Raw genomic sequence first — 21388 nt, 5'->3', positions numbered from 1 at the left:
TGAAATGGGCAATTCAGTGAAAGTGAAAAGCATTAGTTTAGGCACTCTTTTATTGTATTTTGCTAATTGTTGTGTTTTTTATAAAAAAATAAGATTATTAATATGTTGCAGTGGCGAAATAATCAGAATTTGCATGTGCAATCCCCTGATAATTTCGCTCTTAAGGAGGGAGGAGTTATATAATCCCGTGTGTCACCATCATAGGATAATTATATTTTATATAAACAAAAACCATTGCAACATAGTAGTACAAAGATCCTTTATATTTCAATAGCCGAAGTGCTGTTACATGATTTACGAACCACTCTTACAAGATTTACGAACCACTCTTAGTTCTTACTAAGTAACGTTTCCTTGTAGAGCGTGAGAACAATGTGTCAGCACAACGGTCACGTAGGCCTTTAAGAATAGGATATAAATATAATAGAACACTTGTAATATTTAGTATTAAACGGACCTCAAATCGGACCGATTGTACTCATTTTAACTTTAAGTTTTTAAAAACCCTTTTTCGCGGACCCACTACTTGACTACATTCAATACATAAATTATTTAGTATGATGACGATTACATAATAATATGGTAATATGTATTATTTACAAAACCGTTTTATGACTACGTAACTTAACCTCATGTTCGACAGCAATAACTCTTATATGCCGCCAAAAAAAATTAATAACCTTATAGTCCATATTCTAATTCGAATCTTAAGTCACAATCTAGTCTTGAGCGCTTTCAAATATTATGCCAAACTTCTGTATACAGTAAAAATGGTTTGACAGCTTTTGAAACTAGATTTAAGTTTGGTTGACGTTTTATGATAAGGACCTTTATCAGCCCTGCGATTCTGTAACTCACTTTTCGAACTCACACAGCGGTTTTCGCATCGGATAGATAGGATAGATATTTGTCTAAGACTATTTGACCTTCCTACTCTGATTTTTTGAAATACAGAAATAAAGGGGTTTTCATACGTTAATGATGGCTAGGCGGTAATAAATATCCAGATTAGACGGTCAATCAACTTTGAATGTCTGTCAATCTACCATTGTCATGAATTGGTCAATTTTGTCCGTGCCGTTGCACAATGGTATTTATCGACGAGTCGTTACATATTTGAATCATAAAAGATTTGAAAGATGATATTCGAAAAGGTTAGGTAAAATAGCTATTCAAAAAAGAGTAATAATATTTGTAAATAATTTAGTTTAGTAACAAAGTCCTTTATTATCCTTTAATCAATAGGTAAAATCTTTATTGGGTCGTGGACATTCTAAGCCTGTCTCTTTAGCTTTTCACAGAATAAATCTATAAACTTTATTTAGATATGAATTAAAAAAGAACAGCTATTAGTCAATAAATTATGAATGTCCACAAACAATAGAATGTCTGCAAGTACTACTAAATATACCTTTATATAATAAAAAGTTATTTAAGAAATAAGTATATATACCAAGGTTCTACTTTCAATTTTATTTTGTGTTTGTCCCCCATGGGAGAGCCGATGCTAATAAAATAAGTTTAATTATCGTGCGTGTAGTTTCTGTTACTAAGATTAAGTCACTATCTCTAAAAATTTACCCGTAGTAATTTAGAATAAAGTTTTGGTTATCGGACGTGAGAGAAAAAAATATCGATACAGGAAATAATAAATATTTCTCAATAACACACCGATATTGGCCGCCCGCAGGTATCATACTCGAAATCTAATCAACACATTTAAGATATGTAAATTTTATTAATGACAATCGTTGGAAGGTAATGAAGTGAAAAATAGGTTTACGCATTTAAATGGATACAACATATTTTATTAACTATAAAAATTGTAATATCACTAAATAAATAATTTTCTTTTTTCTATCTTCATTTTAAATAAATTAGTCTATGACCACTTTTTATTTTAATTTAGGTCGTTGCAATTATTATTAACTGTAGTGGGAGAGCCTAAACTACGAAATATTTTATCTCATAAATTAAATTTTCAAAGTTACACTCAACATGACGTAATTTCTTATAAAATAAGATTGGTAACATTAAAGGATACAAACTTTAAAAACAAGAACGTCTCCAGTCTGTGACTAATCTAGCACCGGCTTCTGAAAGGTGAAGCAATTAATTGACGGGATTAATAAGTTGCGGGTGCAACGAGTACAGTGTGTCTATGTCTTAACGTTTTGACTATGTATTTGCGTGTTGTTCCAAAACCCACACAGATATTCATCAAAACACATACGTATAAAAAAAATATTCTCTTATAAATCTCTCAACATTACTTTTTTTCCTAGGTTCTAATTTGCGTTAAATTAAACTCTGGGATTGGGAAAATTTTTGTCAAGTATATTTTCATAATTACTATTATTAGTATTCCATAATACATAATATAAACAATAACCATGTGTATCAAAAGCTTTATGTCAACGCCTTACGCCAATAAATGCTCGGGAGCATACGTATTTTGTTCCCTCAACTGCGCGCGCGTATCAGTACATGATTTCTGAATTTAAAAACCGATAAAAATAATTTAAGACATTTAATAATAATTTATTATTAAACCTAAAAGACTTGTAGCTGGACTTTAAAAATACGCGGGAAACGGCAGTCGGCAATAAACTGTAAATAATAAATATTAAAAATAAATATAGTATAGTGCATTTGTTGATTTGCTTTATTAATAATAATAATAATAATTTAATATCAAAATGCATATGACTGGGAAAATTATTATTTTATTTATAACATGTGTGGGATGTGAGAAAGTTTTCAAGAGCGTTCCGGTTGTTGTGAAAACATACGAAAATGATACTGTGTTGCTGCCGTGTTACATTGACGACTCGGGTAAGTGATTATTTACTAAGTGTTTAGACAATTTAGAACAGCCCTGCAATTCTGTAACTCACTTTTCTCACTCACTCGCGACCGCCACTGCGAAAACCGCTGTGTGAGTTCGAAAAGTGAGTTACAGAATCGCAAGGCAGACTTCAAATTCAATTCAAAAATCATTAAATCATATAGGTAACACATTGTACACTTATGATCGTCACAAAAAGAAATGTATTTAAAATGCTTCTAATTTTACATTTAGTGCCAGTTCTCAAATCAAGGGCGTAGAACGGAAGAGAAGAACTGGCAATAAACTCTTCTAACTAGTTGACTGTTTTGTTTTTCTTTCCTTATTTTATTAATTTGTTTGCCATACCCATATATGTATGTACTTTTTGATACCACTCAATATGACTTTGCTGTGGAATGGAAGCCTGTTTATCCATATTAGGTACAGGTTCTTACTTATCTTGGAAAGCAGTCTGCCAATACCTTCTCAACTGTAATCTTATTGTTTGTTGCAAATGTTATGTGGGAGAAAATAAATTATTATTATTATCTATCTTCTTCTTCTTTTGCTGCCTCTCTATTACTGGAGATTGGCCATCAGTATCGTGAAGCGTGTCTTGTGCCAAATGCAGCAACTTTTCAGCAGTCGAAATACCCGTCCACTCCCTAACGTGGAACGCGCCGTTTACCCTGGATTTTACCCAGTTTCTATAAAACTACCATATAATGTGCAAGATATCTTTAAGATTCATAATTTAATCAAAACTTCCTTAGCGGATTAATACACGAATTTCAGTTTCATCAGTCATGGTCAGAGAATGTTTAGTAGTTAATATTTTTATTTTATTTGAAATTCACCTAACCGGTGACTCAAATTTCTATTGGCCCATGCCCTGGATGGACTATGTCTATGAAGAAGTCTGCGTATTGAACTTGACTTTCGCCTTTCGAAGGTTATTTAGAAAGTTCCCCTATGGACACCACACTCCCACGGGCTTTTACCTGGCCTGGAGTTGGACGAGTCCTAGATACATTTTTATTTTAAATACTAATTCATTATAAGGAGACATTCTGACAACAGCTGCTTAGACTAGCATTACCAGGACGGTGACGTTCCTTTTTTTGATACGGGTTTAAAACACAGCTACGGTATGAATACTTCTAGAAGTACCCAACGTACCACCATAATGCTCATTGGTTGACAATATGCGTGGTGGGTCACTTGTACTTTTAGTAAGAAATACATAAAAACTAAATAATAAGTCAACAATTCCGCCTAGATTCGATCCCAGCGAATTAATAAACCACGAATGCAATCCAAAAACAGTGTAAAAATTCTTTTTTAGTTACGTTTATTATAATTATGTGCGTAGGTGTACGTAATCAATATTTACATTAAATTATAGTGACTATATCATGGCAACGATCTACCATAGACTATAAAAACAAATTGAAATTATGTTAATTTTTATATTATCTACATTTGGTATAGAGTATACCACTTAATATGATTTGATTATCGTAAGGCTCAGTATCTTGCGCGTTGGGAAGAAAAATGGTTTGGGAATAGTTTGAAAATTATGACTCTCTAATTACAATTGGTAGAGTCGAGAGACACTTTATTTATTTATCTATTTACAGCTTATGTATGGCAAAATTTAACTAAAAATATCATAATAAACGGCTCAAATATTCAACTTCCAGTTCGAGTAGGTATAGACTACTCTCCAGGTATAGACATATGACTTAAAGACTTAAGTTGGCGCCTGGTAGATAGTACCGATGACCCTAGAGCTGGTGCTTTTCTCTGTCAACGAATAAGTATCGCAATACAGCGAGGAAAGCTACGTATAGAACATTATGCTATGATACCCCACAGAGCCTGTTCGATATTCCGTAACAAAAGTACCTACTGAATAGCATATAACAATTTTAAAAAATCCAATTTTACTCTCCATAAAATCCTTCGTAAAAGATCAAGGATTTTTTTAAAAAATACTAGAAGTGGCTGTCTTTATAATATATATTTCTACATACTATTGTAGTGTGAAATTAATTACTCGTACAATTTACAAATAATATTTTGTCAAACATCAATAAATACCCACAAATTTATGCTAAAATCTAAAATCTGCTCTATAAAACAAACAATAAAGTCAAATAAAATGCATAATCCGTCAACAATCAGTTACGCTAACCAAACAAAAGGCAGCTACACAAAAGCGGTACATTTTTGTGTCCGACACGTACCGGTAATAATTCATTAAAGTATCCGATCAAAATGTTTACACTAAATAAGAAGGATGGAGAAGGTATCTTTACACTATACAATTATTGGTTTGGTGCTGTGTTCACATCCAGAAGCTAGGCCAATAGGCTAGGCCAGCAGGCAGGGCCGTAAAAATAAGATCAATTATAAGAACTGGTGGATGTACAATATATATTATAATATAAGTTCAACATTAAAGACAACGTGAAAAACAGTATAATACGCCTTACAAATAACAGATGTAGTAACCCATTTATAAAAGTTTTAGAGGAAATGAGCCAGTCACATTTCCCGCGTTTGTGATTTGTGACAGATGGTTCAAAAAGACCCTTACTTAGAATCGCTTGGTGGAAGAAAAAGGAGAGCCCACCAGAAACCTGGGAATATGAAATAAAAATAAAACTGAAAAATAGTAGCGAAGATAAGAAGTGGAAGAATTTGGAGGAGGCTGGCCTCGTTGTAGGTCGTGTACTAATATGATATACAATAATAACATAAACTTAATGTAATAATAGTACTTCAATATTGGCTATTTTTATTTATTCTTTAATTTTATAACGAAATTTCGCCTAATTGGGTTATTTCGTAATGTCTGACCATGTATTTTATTGATATTTTTTTAACGAGTTCCTTAATCCCATTTCGACAGTCATAGACTTATATTATTATCGTTACTTATTATTATTTATTACAATATAGCACTAGATAAATTAAGTAAAAACACTATTACATTTTTTCCAGAGTTTCAAAGAACTCTTCGTAACTGATAAAGTTTCAAATGTACAATCACTCTTATCTCGCAAAGCATACTTATTATATAGAAATTGGTTTTAAAGTCGATTTAGCGTTCATATAAAATTTTAAATATTATAGTAAATTTGGTATTTATTCGATATTTAACCGTAGAAAATGTTGTTAATAGTAAAGCATTTATCTATGCATTACCTTTTATCTATTACCGAGCAGTTTAAAGATAAAAGGTAATATGTATCATATATTTTTACTTACAGAGTGAAAGATTAACGTAATGTAAAAAAGGTAAATTGTTAAATAAACACATCCATTTTCAGCTACGCACAGTGTTTCATACATCCACAAATTGTACAAAGTTTACTGCACAGGAAGCTTGTAGATTTGATCTTTGTATACCAATTGTGAAGGGACCCGCTCAATCTAATATATCAACTTCTTCCTATATTAACACGTTCAATTTAATAATAGAAGTTTGTTTCGTCTTTATATACGCTGTCTAGACAATTATGGACAATGCTGTAACTATTATGACAATCGCTTTTGAATAAACTCTATTAATTCATTTTGATGCTTTATCGGGATGTTAATCGTATAAAACTTCGTAGTTAAACGCTTTCTACATAATAATGCTAACTTTGGTGCATTTTTTTAAGATTTATGTAAATCATAATAGTTTTATCTTAACATAATTATAGGTTAAATGGGCTAGGCATTTTATAAGTAACACGGAAAAATGGCCAAAGTTATGGAATGGTGCCCTAGACATAAAACGAGAATTAAAGGTAGACAACATCGTAGTTGGGAAGATGATATTAAAAAGGTGGCAGGAGCGACATGGATGAGGAAAGCAAGAGATAGATCTTTGTGGAGAACACTTGGAGAGGCCTATGCTGAAAAGCAAGACGATCAAGAAACCGGTGTCTAATAGGAAATAATATGATAATATTTACATTAACTAACTTTCATTCATAACTAAGTAGAAATAAGATAAAATGTTACTTACAAGATTGTCAATAAAGGCTATATTTGTTTATTTAATAATAGTTTAATTCTATCATGCGAAGTATGAAACTTACTTAAATTTTTAATGGTATTATTAATTATAGTAATACATAATGACATATTTTCAATAATATAATGATCTTATTTGAATAATAAACTAATATATTTTATATAATTCGTATCTTACTTAAAAATTCTCAAATTCATAACCACGCCCTCTCTATAATTAATTAAAATAAGAACAAGTAGTAAGACATTATTTCGCCAAATTTTATCGATCGACCACAGACTAGTTGATATATTAAAAGTCACAACAAGGCGCTGTGGTAATGACAAAACTTAGCGCATGCGCGATGTTAGCTGCTTTTGGCGCCATTTATAGTTTTCGGAATTTTGTGAATAAGTCTAAGTATAAGTAGCGGCACGAAACTCTAGCGCTGACCGTTATTGCGCAGAAGTAAAAAATAAGGTACCTGAGGGGGGCTAGCGGAATGAAGAGCGTCGATTGGCTCTCCAGTCGCATTTTGTCCCCCGCGCGACAGTACACATGCGCAGCAATCCCCTCCACGTATCGGCCAGCGCTAGACTTACGTGCCGCTGGTTATAAGGGGGGCCTCATAGCCTAGCGGTCTTATTAAGTGGCAGCTAGGTGAGGGGTACCGGGTTCGATTCCCGGTTCGAGGGCAAGTTTTAATTTAATTTAAATTTGTTCTCGGCCTTTAGGAGGGTTGTGCGGTACCGGGCGAGTGCTTAAACCGTACATGGAGGACACGGTCGAATTTCTAAGGCAAGCACGAATTATAAAAATCTTATACTTGACGCTGGCTAATGCACAAACCGTGCAAGAGCCATAAAAAAAAAAGTCTAAGTGAAAAATGAGTAAAAGATTATTGCTACCAGGATTATATGGTAACATGCTGTTGTACAATGTATCGAATGAATTCCGCGTTGTCTAGGTAGCTTAATTTATCTCAAAACTCAAACTGACAAAAACGTACATAACGCTTTTAGTTTTGGACAATAACTATTTTTGTCTCCAGCCCCTCCAGTCTCTTTCCTTTTTTGTCAAGTGATTTTGGTCACAAAATGAAAACTTCGGTAAGGTCGTGATTACCAGTATTATACAGACAAAATTACCGGTGTCGAACAGAACAAAGATAATTTTTCTGTCGTCATTAAATGTGATGACGCAATTTAGACCTAACGATGCCTAATTTAAACAAGACAAAAACGATCATGAAAGCCGTACCTACTAACTACTTATTATAAATATGTATATTGTAACATACCATTAACAAAAGGATTTTAGAGTTCGAATTAGGATAAATAATTTACGATTAAATTGTTTTTTTATATAGAATAGTATCGTTTGAATTTTTGCGTTAAGAATTAACAGCATCTTGATTCCAACCACAGACACGCGAGACGATTCGTGCGAGTTACGCCACAGATTCTTCTCGCCAATTACATTATAAATAAGTTTACTATAATATACAGATTATATATATATATCTTATATCTATATATATAAAAGAAAGTCGTGTTTGTTACAACACTTATAACTCGAGAACGGCTGGACCGATTGACATGGTTTTTGATTTGTTGGATTTGTTTCCGTCCCGAATAGCAGAATAAGCAATAAAATATCGGATAAGTTGTCGAATAACAATTAATTAATTAATTAATTTTACGAATGCAAAAACCATATGGTGCCATCTGTTGATCAAACTACGCATCATTTTACGTCGAATTCGTGTCAGTTCAAGAAATTCCGATCTTGAGGTGAATGAGGAGATGCATAACCATGCTTTGATCCTGATCAAAAGATGTTGGATATCAGAAAGTGCTTAACATGCAGTATCGCCATATTGACGCTAGAGAGACGCTAGAAGATGCCTAATGTGTAAAACTGCCATTCTTCTTTCTTTCCATTAGAATATTAATTAGACAGCATTTTTCGGAGAGCGTTTCAAGTAAATTAGATCACATCAAGTACTTACACATTTGCTAAAGGAGTTCAGTGGTTTTAATACAGTCAAAAAAACATTTTCTGTGCTGTAGATATATACACAAAAGTACCTACTTCTAAAGTATTTTTCGGAGCGTTCTTACACAAATACATATTGTCAAATTTATTTTTTTCCAGAAGCGAAACTACGCGTTCGCTGGCATAAAAACAAAGAACTACTGGGCGATAGTGAGGTGCCTCATCACCTGATGCCGCCCAGGACGAGGATGTACTCCAACTTCAGTCTGCAGATTGAGCAACTCAATGAGAAGGATACCGCTGATTACACTTGCGAGGTACTTAATCTTTTTTTTATTTGTTGTCTACTCATAATTAATAGACTATTACCAGTAGTCTTTGAGTTTTACGTTTTAAAGGAACTCAAACTCAATATATCTTTATTCATATAGGTAAACAAGTACAATAATGAACGTCAAAAAAGAAGTTAAATTAATTGTAAATTTACATTTACTACCAATTCGCAAGTCAAGGGCGTAGAGCGGGCAATAAGAACTGGCAAGAAACTTTACGCCACTCAATCGCTAAGTTTTGAGTCATAGAAATTGTTTGAACTGGAGCAAATTGGTGACTGAGCTATCATGGGGATCATTGATTAGTATTTTGTAAATATTAGGTATTATTGTTACCCGTCTTAACAAAATACCGAACGCACTGTGCGACGCCAAGTTTGCTTGGGACGGCCACGCTTTCGCTTTCTTTTCGGGTTCCAATCAAACGCCTGCTTTGGGATGTAATTGGAATCTCTTCGGAGTTATGGCCTATCCATTTCCACTTGCGTCGCTTGATCTGCTGGCGTCTTGCTTGGTTTGTGTTAAATTAGAACCATGTCTGTCTGTCTTTTAATACTCTGCTATTATCTATACTACTATTATAAAGAGGAAAGATTTGTATATAAGTATATTTGTAACGAAATGGCTCAAAAAGTACTGGACCGATTTTAAAAATTCCTTCACCATTTGAATGCTACATTATCACTGATTCATATAGGCTTTTAATTGCAAGAAAAAAAATAAGGATTCCTACTAAAACTACAATAATGTTACCCAAGAAAAAAATGCCTATTAAATATAATCTAACATCGCATGCGCTACGACAACTATTGATGATGGTAAAAAAAAATTTGTTCCACAATATTAAAGAACATATCAATATCTACGAAAAATTTAAAAAAAATATACACCCGTGCGAAGCCGGGAAGGGCCTCTAGTCTCTATATTCAATAAATAAGTCCAGTAATTTGACTCTACGGCTATGTTCAGATGGCAAAAACTTGACGCGCGTTTTCAAATCGCGCGACTAGACATTGTGGTATTTTCATACAACTGTTCACATGAGCGCGCGTCAACGCGGCGCTCAGAGAAGAAGTCTCTAGACGCAGGTGATCGCGCGTTGACGCGCGCTTTGATATTAATGTAATGTCCGTATGCTGTACAGTTGAGCGCGCGCTTTCATCGCGATCGCATGTAATTTTTTTAATTTTCGTAATTATATTTATAACAAACTGGGTCTATTTTTCAAAATTGGATGAACCCAATGTGTACGTTTTCTTTTTCTGTATTTTTCTTTATAATATAACCACAAAATAATAGCCTCTTCCACGTCCATTTTCTCGTTCTACCGAACTAGACTGACGAGTACTCTCGCAACGCGCATTAGCGCTCATCATCTGAACTCTCTTCAAATTTGATCGCGCGTTGACGCGCGTTACATGTGAACATAGCCTACAATTGCTTCTACATTGAGATTTTGTATCGTTGGCTTTATACTTCTCCGTTAAAATAAAAATTTGGCCTTAATTGTTTCTAAAAATACGATTCTAAGAGTCATAGCTTAGGCTTTTCTGTAAACAAACGTTACAATTAGAGTTGCGAAACGCGGCACTATCTTAGGAACAATTAATTTGTACGGGCACCGCCCTTCGATCTTAACTAAGTAATTTGTGAATAGAGCCGTAGAGTATGTATCGATAAAATCAGTAAGAAAAAAATTTAGACGTAGGCAAACACATATTCGATAACTATTCAACAGATTTCAATATGTCCATCCTTTTTTGACGTTCATAAGTGTACATTGTGTTACCTATATCATTAATTGATTTTTGACTTTGGTTGACTGTTGACTGATGAGTGGTAATGGAACATTTTTCACTGTCATCCTAATCCTCTCTATGCAAAAGTTAATTAAAACTAAATTAGTCTCTTGAGGAGTTATGTTACCTAACGTCAGTTAAGTTACATATATATTAATAATTTTAAAGCGCATACCAATAAATTGTAAAATGTTCGCATTGGTAGTAATAAATGAGCTCTTTATTTTTCAAACATACATAAATTATAATATAACACTCTCGTTTCGAGAATGTACAACGTCACTTAGTTTTACGAACTTATTTTAGGTACGGTTTGGGTAAGTCTAGCGTCGCAACCCTTAAGCTCTTGTTATAAACGATTAAAGACAGTTCACACTTAGATTCGAACAAAGTGTTTCATTTATTTGAACATTCCTCCAACAACCGCCATCGAACCTAACTATAACGTATACTTTCCTAAATAAGACGTAGTAGCGTCGTCGATCTTTTCCTTACTGATCTTTTCCTTCATCGTTCCAGCGAAAATTAAATGCACACATAGAAAGAACGTCAATTGATGCTCAGCCAGGAATCGAACCTACCAGGGAGAGTCACACACTGAAGCCACTAGGCTAACATTGCTCACAGCCAATTATATAAAACTATGTGTTTTATTATTTCTGTATTTATTATACAAAACAATACACGTTAAAACGTAACATTTTATCGAAAGTAAACATCGGTAAGTGCCCATCACTATAATTGGTTGCTTGTGATCCGGTAGCCAATTATACAATTAAACAATTTGTTAACTCTTTTTTGGATGTTCACTTCGTGTTATTTTGTTATATGTATAGCCGTTATTTGTAGGTTGTAAGCCATATTATTAACGTAAGATATATTACCTCAATAGAGTACTTTCGTTTTGTGATAAAAGCGGGAACTTATTAAATACACTTTGAGTAGGTATAGTTCAGACTCTTGCTCAAAACAATAAAATTTGGATTGTTAATGAAATTCCAATTTCGATTTTTTTCACAACAAGAACGTACCTTTTTTAGTCTATCCAATATTACTTAAATCAGATTAAAAGACCATAGGTAAAATATTAAAAAAAAAAACTTATTTAATTCTAAATACTATTCTAAGTTCTCTCGGGCATGTGTGTACGCACTCGAATTTGTAATTTCTTTTTGAGTAGTTCTATATTCAGGATTTTGTTACCAGCTGTAGCGGGGTTATTTGAAAGGTGCACGATCTAAAATTAAATAAAATTCCCTTAAAAAAGATATTGTTGAAGCAACAGTTACTATTCATTGTTTTAGCCCTTACGCCAATTCAACAAAAAACGACGCTACATAATGCCTAAGTTAATACACATTATTACACTGTGGTTAAAGGGATGGTGATCCATCCCTGCAAGCACTGGACCTGATCTCCCCTAGCTATTCCTAAAAGCGTATGGCCCGATCTGTGAAGGATACTTGCTGTGTCAAGTATCTTCACAAATCAACAATGGGCGGGGAGAGGCGGACACAACCGCCGCATCGCATGTCGGGAAGCGGATAAGGCTCTGCTGTTACCGCATCCCGCCTAAGGCGATGGTTGGTGGCGCCTTGGGGTTTTAGTGGGTATGCACATTTGCGAGTCCCACATAACCCTCCCGCACTAAGCAGTCGCACCGCGGTAGGGTATGCGCAATGCTTTTCCCCAAGTAAAAAAAAAAACTGTGGTGGAAGAAAGGTGCTGCTCTCCCTCCAATATAAAGCGATTTTTGTCTAGTCTCACCACTGACTGGCCTGCCCCAGAGGCTGAATCTTGTATAATATATCCTTAGTTGTAGAAATAACTTTGCTAGCGCAGAGTTTTTAGTTCCGGATTGTTGGTGTTTCATCTATAAGGCAATGCGCACGCCAAGTCGAGCAAAGAAGCAGAACGGCCGTACCATATCATTTCTATATGTATATTGTATATGTATTTCAGGCAATTTTCGACCCCCTATAACTTCGTTGTTGATAAAATTAGAAGCCTAAATTTTCAGTTACCGAGGTCGAATTTCATTCAATTTGGACCAGTAGTTTAGGAATTGTAACTAGTCAAATTTCTTAATGTTGTCACTGACTGACTGACTGATCATCAAAACTCTATGGCACTAGCAGACATAGAAGCTTCAAATTAAGAATACAATAAGTGTTTAGTGTATAAATCAAGGAAAAACTGAATCATTTTGCAATTTCGATCCGGTTTTCTTGATCAAACTGCAGAAATAACTTTTTATATGGGATTACAAAGTATATCGTATAGTCATAGACATATACAAGCTGTGTAGGATTATATTATATATTCTAAACAAAATATCTCATCATAACTGCGTCTGGCAAGATCTCATTTAAGTACGTTCGTAAATACTTCATTAGCTTCGGAAGCAATTAAGTTTCTAAAGAGGAAGTTCAATAAAGCTTTGTGTAATTAATCCTTAAGTTATGCCTCGGTAATGACGGAAAATACATAATTATATACATAAAAATAGACTCATTCATTCACTTTTGGTCTTCAGTTTTCTCTGGTCAAAATCATGCCATGTATTCGCGTATTAGATAGAACAATCCATGGATGCACCAGCGAGGGTATAAACGTACCGATTGCGGAGTTAAGTTTATCTATCAGTCAAAAAACTGCAAGCAACATTAGCAAAATATTTTAAAATTTAATAAATAGTTAATTTAAGCGTGAAATACAAATAATAAATTACCTGCAATAAATAAATAAGATAATTATTTATTCACAAAAAATACATACACTATACTTATAGTACTAAACCAATAATGTCACAAAAAAAATATAATAAAAACCAACAACAGAGCTGCGGCTTGTGATACAGGCGAAAAATCTAAAGCATGCAAATACAGGGGTCTAGGCTCCGAATATGATTTTGTCCCATTCGGTGTCGAGACCCTTGGTCCGTGGGGTCCTAGCGCTATAAGGCTTTGTAAGGAAAAAGCAAAAAGGTTAGTCGACATCACAGGAGACCGAAGAACTGGCAGTTACCTCGGACAAAGAATTAGTCTAGCTATTCAAAGGGGGAATGATGCCAGTATCTTCGGAACCTTGCCTAAAGGGACTCCTTTTAATAGTATATTTTAGTTATTATATTATATTTTTTAAGGTTTTTAGCTTCAAATAATAAAATAGATAATATGAAATACATAAACACAATATTGCTACTTTGAACTCACTCTGCGAACATATAACGACGTGGATAGTGTCGGAGACAGCGTTCAGTAAAGGCAACGTCTTTGTTAACTTCTGTGCAACAGACTGGTTCTGTTCCTTGGCAAACATGGACTCCGCCGTCGCACATATCCCCTTGGTAAAAAGAACCCGAGTTCTTGAAGACCCGCTTGCTCACCACCCCCTTGTGTGTGTCTACAGGTAATAAGACAAGAACCCTGGGGCCCTATTAGACAGACTCACACAGTTGAAGTACAATGTAAGTATAATTATGGCAGTTGCCAATTAGCAATACTTTTTGCAACACTATGTTCATGAGGGACTGGTGACTTGTAATTACAGGTTTTCCCAACCTTTTTCAAGCACCAGTCTCTCAGTATAATACATAGCTTTAAGCTTATTGTCAAGTTTATTATTATTATTATTATTAATTAAATTAAATTAAGTTAAAGTTAATTAAAGTAAGTTTAAGTTAAAGTAAGTTTATCATAAAGCAATGTATTATGTTTTTAAGTCATCTGTATGAAGATAAATAATTTCCTTTCAATGTGGTTTGAATTAATTTAATGTTACACGTAGACGCATTTTAAAATAAACAAGTTCATTGAATAAGGCTTAATTAACATTCTGCCGTGTTATTTAGTTAATTAGTAATATTTCATTCCTTTTCATTTATTTACTAAGTTTTCAATAACTTCTCTAGGGAAATCACAAAGAAGTTGCTTGTTTACTTAAACTTTACATTCTGACGTCGTCTCCGGATGTTTTATCTTTTGTTTCATTAAATCTAATACTGCTAGTGCTGGTGCTTTCCTCGCTCAAAGAATAAGTATCGCAATACAGCGAGGAGATTAGCTAGATTAAGGTAATCTGCTATTGGGACCAAAACTTTTTAAATTGGTTTTATAATTAAAAATTATTTTGATTTTTGTAAAGCGATGAGAATGAGATGAAGATGAAATAAATAAATGAGAAAATACTGCGTAATTTAGGTCCATATATTCTACCCCTCCCACGTGAAATCTTGTCGAGTTTAATGCCGTAATTTAATATAAATATATTTTTTTTAGACTCACCAACAATCAAGACTATCCCAGAGGAAGGTTTCGTAGAGGTCCGTAAGGGTGATTACGTCGACATCGGATGCGAAACCACTGGTACTCCCCAACCTATTGTTGACTGGAGTAAAAATGTAAGTACCAGGCATTACGCCTCGTAGGACTTCATTTCTATATTCAAAGACGTCTATAGGTGCATTACCATGCTTATTCCGAGATAATTATGGTATATTATATAAAATATATTTAATAATAATAAATCAGTGGCGCAATACAACCTTTTTAGGTCTAGGCAGATATCCATATCTGTTTCATCATCATTTGTCAATCTAATAGCAAGTAGGTGATCAGCCTCCTGCTTAGCCGACTGTTTGGTTCTAAGGCAAGGTTTCACGATTATTTCCTTCACCGTTCGAGCGAATGTTAAAATGCGAACATAGAAAGAAAGCCCATTGGTGCACAGCCGGGAATCGATCCTATAACCTCAGGGATGAGAGTCGCACTGCTCTAAATATGTTAATATTTTTTGTACACTGACTCCGTTGAAGAATCATAGCGAGAATTGGGGGATAAAAACATAAATAAACAGACACAGAAACGTCTTTGCCGCGGATTGCGGTACTTTAAACATTGTTGTTGCTATTGCAGGGTGAACCAATGGCCCTGCTAGAACACAGGTCACGGATTCGATTCCGTGCTGAACACCGTTTACTAGCTGGCGTGTATGAGTGCACGGCGAATAACGGAGTGGGCGATCCAATAAAAGCAGCAATACGAGTTGTTATTCATGGTAAGACTATGGCGATACATAGTATGACGTATAATTTGCTTGAGAACGTTACTCTTAAGTGTTAAACAGTGGTAAGTGGAAAGAAATAGTACACGAGAACAGATAGTCTCTATTAAATAAGTATCTAAACACTTTTTATGTAAAATATCCGTTTTAGTAAAGGCAGATTAGTTTTACAATACTTATTAGTCTCTGCTGCGACCAGTGCTCCCTTATGGTTCTAAAACCTGGCCCCTAAGCAAGAAAGACGAGATCTCTCTCCTTTTTTTCGAACGGAAGATTTTTCGAAGAATATTTGGTCCTGTTTGCGACGACTGTGGTTGGAGTATTCGCTACAATGAAGAACTTTATAACATCCTAAACGACGCCAACATATCGTCCAATTCATAAAGTACAACAGGCTCAAGTGGCTGGGACATGTGCACAAAATGTCGTACAACAGAACCCCAAGTTCGTTACTGAACTTACAACCCGGTGGTAAGAGAAAACTTGGTACACCGAGGCTGCGTTGGTGGGATGGAGTTGTCAAGGATCTCGAAACAATAGGGGTTCGCAATTGGAAGCACTAGATATTGCGATGGTGAAGTGTACTTGAGGAGGCTAAGGCTCACAAGGGGCTTTGATGATGATGATGATATTAGTCTTAAGTTAGGTTAGATCGTAATGTTAGACGATTTATTATAAAAAACGCAACGGGAGCTCTCAAAAGAAATAATCTTTCCTCTTTCACATTTTATTCTTCTTAATTTGTAGAATATTTTATTTAAATGCAACATCTAACACATAATTTGAACCAATAGTGGCGGAGAATATCGCGTATCTAGAAAAACAAACTTTTCAGGTGTATAAAATAAGTATATAAGCAAATACCTAGTTGTAATTAGTATATACTTATTACGTTATGTATGTATATTATTAATATTATTAAGCGGGATTAATTATAATTTGTATCACAGACGCACCAGTAGTGACAACGGATCGGAGTTTCGTCCACACAGCGGTTGGTCTCCGGGCGGTTTTGACAGCGAAACTGGAATTCGCAGTTCCGCCAGCTAAAACCACCTGGTTCAGAGATGGAAGGACTGTTAAATTGGATGATAGGTATTATAAATTGTATTAATAATAATTCTAACTGTTCGCTGCTTCCTTCATCCTTTTCTCCCCAGAAACCTTTATGTCGTCAGCCCATCGCTTTTGTGGTCCTGCCAGGTTTCTTTGTCCTGAAGGTCCCCTGCGGACCCTGAGTGGGTGGCCGCGGCGAACCACATTTTATATTAGACTTGCTGTCTACTTGTCTGTTTATTTCCTTCGTATTTTGTGAATGTATTTTTCACCCATTTCACTGTGGACCCACAACTAATGCATGCATGCAATGCATTTCAAAGTCCTAAGCTTTTTATATCGTAGCCTATTATGTATCGTAACATGTTTGATATTTTTGCTGTGTTTCATATTTAAAAATAGTTTCAATGTAGATATGCGATATATAGTTTAATAATAGTATTGTCTTTTATTGACATAACTTTTAGACATACAAAAACACGTTTTATTATAAATTTACAATTATTTTACATAATTTTCAATTTAACCGACGTTTCGCGTGCTTTACAGCGTGCATGGTCACGGTGACAATAAAACACGGTAAAATTACCAAGGCAATTTTTTTTTTAAAAGTGTTTTTCTAGTTTAATAATGTCAGCATTAAGGTTTAGGGTAGGTAATGACTTATAATCCGTTTTTCACATACGGGAGTCCAACTTAGCGCAACGATTCGACACAAAACCTTAGCATTTAAGTTTCGTTATTCAAATTATACGATATTAATTAGCTATGCACGTCATTACTTTGACTTATTTTTTTTCAGAGTGGTAATGATGGTACAAGACAATTTACATCAGCTGATATTCCGAACCGTGCGAAAGTCGGATCTCGGAAACTTCACATTCCGCGCGGAAAACAAACTAGGCATGGCCGATGTATCTTTCAAGCTCACGGGTGTGGATAATTTATTAATAATCTCAACTAGACTTACTGACTAGATCTAACATGTACTAAGCTATGTCATATAATAAATAAAAATCTGCAAAAGGGCTTCGGAAGGAAGCATGCTTAAAAAAAGAATAGACCATAACGAAAAAAAAAATCATGTGTCCAATTCACACGTGAAACCTTCAAAACAAAGTTTTTATAATTATAATATGTAAATTAGACTTTTTCTCTATCTAAATGTAGGATCTTTTCTTTAAAAAAAACATTTTTTAATGTTAAATTTTAATTTATAACTTTAATATCAATCTTTATTTGGTAAGAACTACTATAATAAAAGTTTGAAATAAATTCACAAGTCCAACGTGGGAGAAAATGAGATAGGAAGCATTATACAGTGTATAAACTTTAAATTAATAAAATTTTAAATTAAGGTAGTAAGAAGTTTTCACTTCAAAAAGTTTCTATAATTAATGATATTATGTAAATAAAATTGATAAATTTCATCTAATTTAATAATTGAACTACCTACTTGACTTACTTATTTAATTTTTTTCACATCTGTTTTTTTTATTTCAGAAAATGATCAAATACACACTAATTTAAAGTTTATACACTGTATAATGCCTCCTATCTCACTCTCTCCCACGCCAAATCCTATTAATTTATGTGTCTGTCTCTTTTTACTGTCGCTTTTTCCGTTGCATCCGGTTTGAAATCACCACGATTCTAAAGAAGTTTCATTTCAAAAACCTTGTCTAAATTCATAATTTCACCTAATAGGAAGTAAAGGAAAAATGCCGACCAAGCAACGTCGTCTTTCAGTTAGACCAATCACAATCAAACGAAACGCACCATAGTATTGTCTTCATTTAACACGCTTACCGCTCATTATTTCTAGAAGCTTGGCTTAATGATACGAATGCAAATTTTAGGAAAATCGGACTAACACTTATTAAGGCAAAGTTATTTAAATATTTCTTTAGGTGTCCCGAACGTGGCATCGTTCAAAGTGGATTCTTCGTTAAACAAACCAACCCCAGTTACATATACTCTCTTCTGGGAGGTCGATTCATACTCTTCCATTATTGGTAAGTTTGTAGGAATTTACGTATTTTTACACGCTTTATATTAGCTTCACCTGTATGTATGTAACCGACTCCTTCGGAATCGATTTTAACCCACTTCAAACGGATAGATTTTATTTAAATTTTGCGCACCTGTCAAAGATCGATGACAATGCAATAATCCGAAAAAAAAAAATAGTTAAAAAAACTAAAAAACACCATATTTTTCGTCTATAGAGCAACCCACGCTTTTTCACAATAATACCAGTATTTTTTGTTCATTACCATTTTCAGCCTAAATTAGGAATTATTTTTCACTTTTTAATTTGATGTGCTTTAAAAGCGTGTTTTTTAGTTTTTTTAAACAATTATTAATTTAGTTAGTTAATATTATGTTTGTATAGCTATTCTACCTGTTCCATTAATCTTACTTTATCACATATAAAGATCCCATAACCAAATGCATGGTGATCTAAAGCGGCAAGGTAGCAGTTGAAGATCCGTGGTCATGAATATATATATATGTATATAGGTTATAGATTCTTCACATTCGTAAAATTTATAATAGATATATTGTTTATGAAATGTTGTGTGTGTGTATGTGTAATATAGGTAAATCCTAAAGTTGGAGGTCAGTAATACACTTATGTGTCTGTAATTTACTAGTTTTTAATTTTGACATGTTGAATGTTTTAATGTGACGGTACTTTCAGAATATAACTTATGGCTGCGGCCATACTACGGACGACTATCAACAACAGAGCCCGATGCGTTCACAACTAACGCTCCCGCTAATCTGTGGAGCAAAATCGTTGTTCCGGGCGATTCAAGTGATGGTAAAATGGATTTTTTGTAAACAAATATTATGTACTAATGCTTGTAGTATGATATAATATCCTTTAAGAAAATGTACGAATAGTTTAATAAGTTTTTAATTTTGTTTGAGTTGTTTAGTTTATTAATTTTTAGGTCCGATTCATAGTGCTTCGTATATGGTGCGTGGTTTAACTCCGTCCACAGTTTACGAAGCGATAGTTACTTCGAGAAACAGGTATTCATCAATATTAAATACCGTTTAAAAAGTTGATAGGGGGTTGCCGTTTGCAAGTTTAATCTTTCATTTATTAATTTGACTGGCAACTTTATGTTGATTATATTTAAAGAGCTACAAAAACTAAACAGATTTTGTCTTAGACAACGGCAACACTAAGTCATGTTTTGTTTTTTAGATTTGGTTGGAGTAAGCCCTCAGCAACTCTACATTTTGCGACTGAGCCAGGATGTACGTATTAAAATAGTCATTGTATATTATTTTAACAAATAAAATTCTGCAGCGACACACTGTGGTAATATTATAACCAAAAGTATTTTGTTAGCCTCATAACATAAATTCTAAGGTGTGATGGTCTGCTGATAGTGAGTCTAAGGGTCTGTTTCACAATGTACGGATAAGTTCTACATATGTTCCAAATAAGCTACTTATTACTTATTGGTAGGATAAACACTATTGTTGCGTTTCACGACTGTCAGATAGCGCTATTCGTCACATAAAGTCCATCAAAACTTATGAGTCCGATGAAATGTCAAATAGCACAATTTATCTTCCAAATAATTTATGTGTTGCATAGCTATTTGGTACTTTATCCATCCATTGTGAAACAGACCCTTATTGTTAGTTTTAACACATAAAATTATATATTTTTTATTTTTCAGTTGGTAGAACATTGCCATCTTATGAAGAAACAGATATAACGCCGACTTTAGAGGAACCACAAAAAGAAGAGGCATTCAATATAACAAAAGCGCACATTTTTGAAAGACTCGATACGTCAAACGCAGCGCGCCATAGTGCTATCGCCATTTTATTAGGTTCTATTCTCTTTTACTTTTTAATGAGATGAATTAAACAGTAACTTCCATTAAATTTGAATGATTATACAGATTATGAAATCTTAGAATTAAATGTTTCGCGCTAAAATCTAAATTTAATTGTAAATAATTTTAGATATATATAATGATCGATTCATTTAAAAATGCATTTTAAGTCAATTTTAAATAAGGTAAATTGTTAAAATGAATATGTACATGTTTGTTAACTTTGGAGTTGATTTGAAAATTAGTTTATTTGATTACTTACGACGCAGGATATTATTTATAAAATAAAGTTTTATTTTAATTTATCTGCCTTTCAATACAAGACAAAATAGTTTTAACAAAGTTTATCCTCAATATCTTGTTTATTTCATAATGCAGTCACCTGATAAATAATAATAACAATTTCTTACATAATTCAGAGATTTTTATAA

General features: G+C 33.8%; 1 protein-coding gene across 1 annotated transcript; it reads left to right on the top strand.

The window, feature by feature from the left end:
- The first annotated feature begins 2491 nt into the window (after positions 1-2491).
- Positions 2492-21260, top strand: LOC125052661 (neurotrimin-like). The gene is made up of 12 exons (XM_047653624.1): positions 2492-2835; positions 9000-9157; positions 14383-14440; positions 15252-15373; positions 15888-16029; positions 16986-17130; positions 17894-18024; positions 19002-19106; positions 19796-19918; positions 20052-20133; positions 20312-20364; positions 20796-21260. The coding sequence occupies exons 1-12, from the start codon at positions 2700-2702 to the stop codon at positions 20981-20983; spliced, it is 1443 nt and encodes a 480-aa protein (XP_047509580.1). The 5' UTR covers positions 2492-2699; the 3' UTR covers positions 20984-21260.
- The last annotated feature ends 128 nt before the right edge of the window (positions 21261-21388 follow it).

This window comes from Pieris napi, chromosome 9 (assembly GCF_905475465.1).
Source record: "Pieris napi chromosome 9, ilPieNapi1.2, whole genome shotgun sequence".
NCBI classification, from domain to species: Eukaryota; Metazoa; Arthropoda; class Insecta; order Lepidoptera; family Pieridae; genus Pieris; species Pieris napi.
The sequence above is the reverse complement of the archived record's forward strand: the minus strand, read 5'-3'. Positions and strand labels throughout refer to the sequence as shown.

What these genes read in the sequence shown, in the direction of transcription:
- LOC125052661 (XM_047653624.1), top strand. Translation starts at nt 2,700, where the DNA reads ATGCATATGACTGGGAAAATTATTATTTTATTTATAACATGTGTGGGA. An exon ending in CCGCTGATTACACTTGCGAG is followed by an intron (nt 9,158 to 14,382) that starts GTACTTAATCTT and finishes GTGTGTCTACAG; the next exon opens with GTAATAAGACAAGAACCCTG. An exon ending in TTTTGCGACTGAGCCAGGAT is followed by an intron (nt 20,365 to 20,795) that starts GTACGTATTAAA and finishes TTTATTTTTCAG; the next exon opens with TTGGTAGAACATTGCCATCT.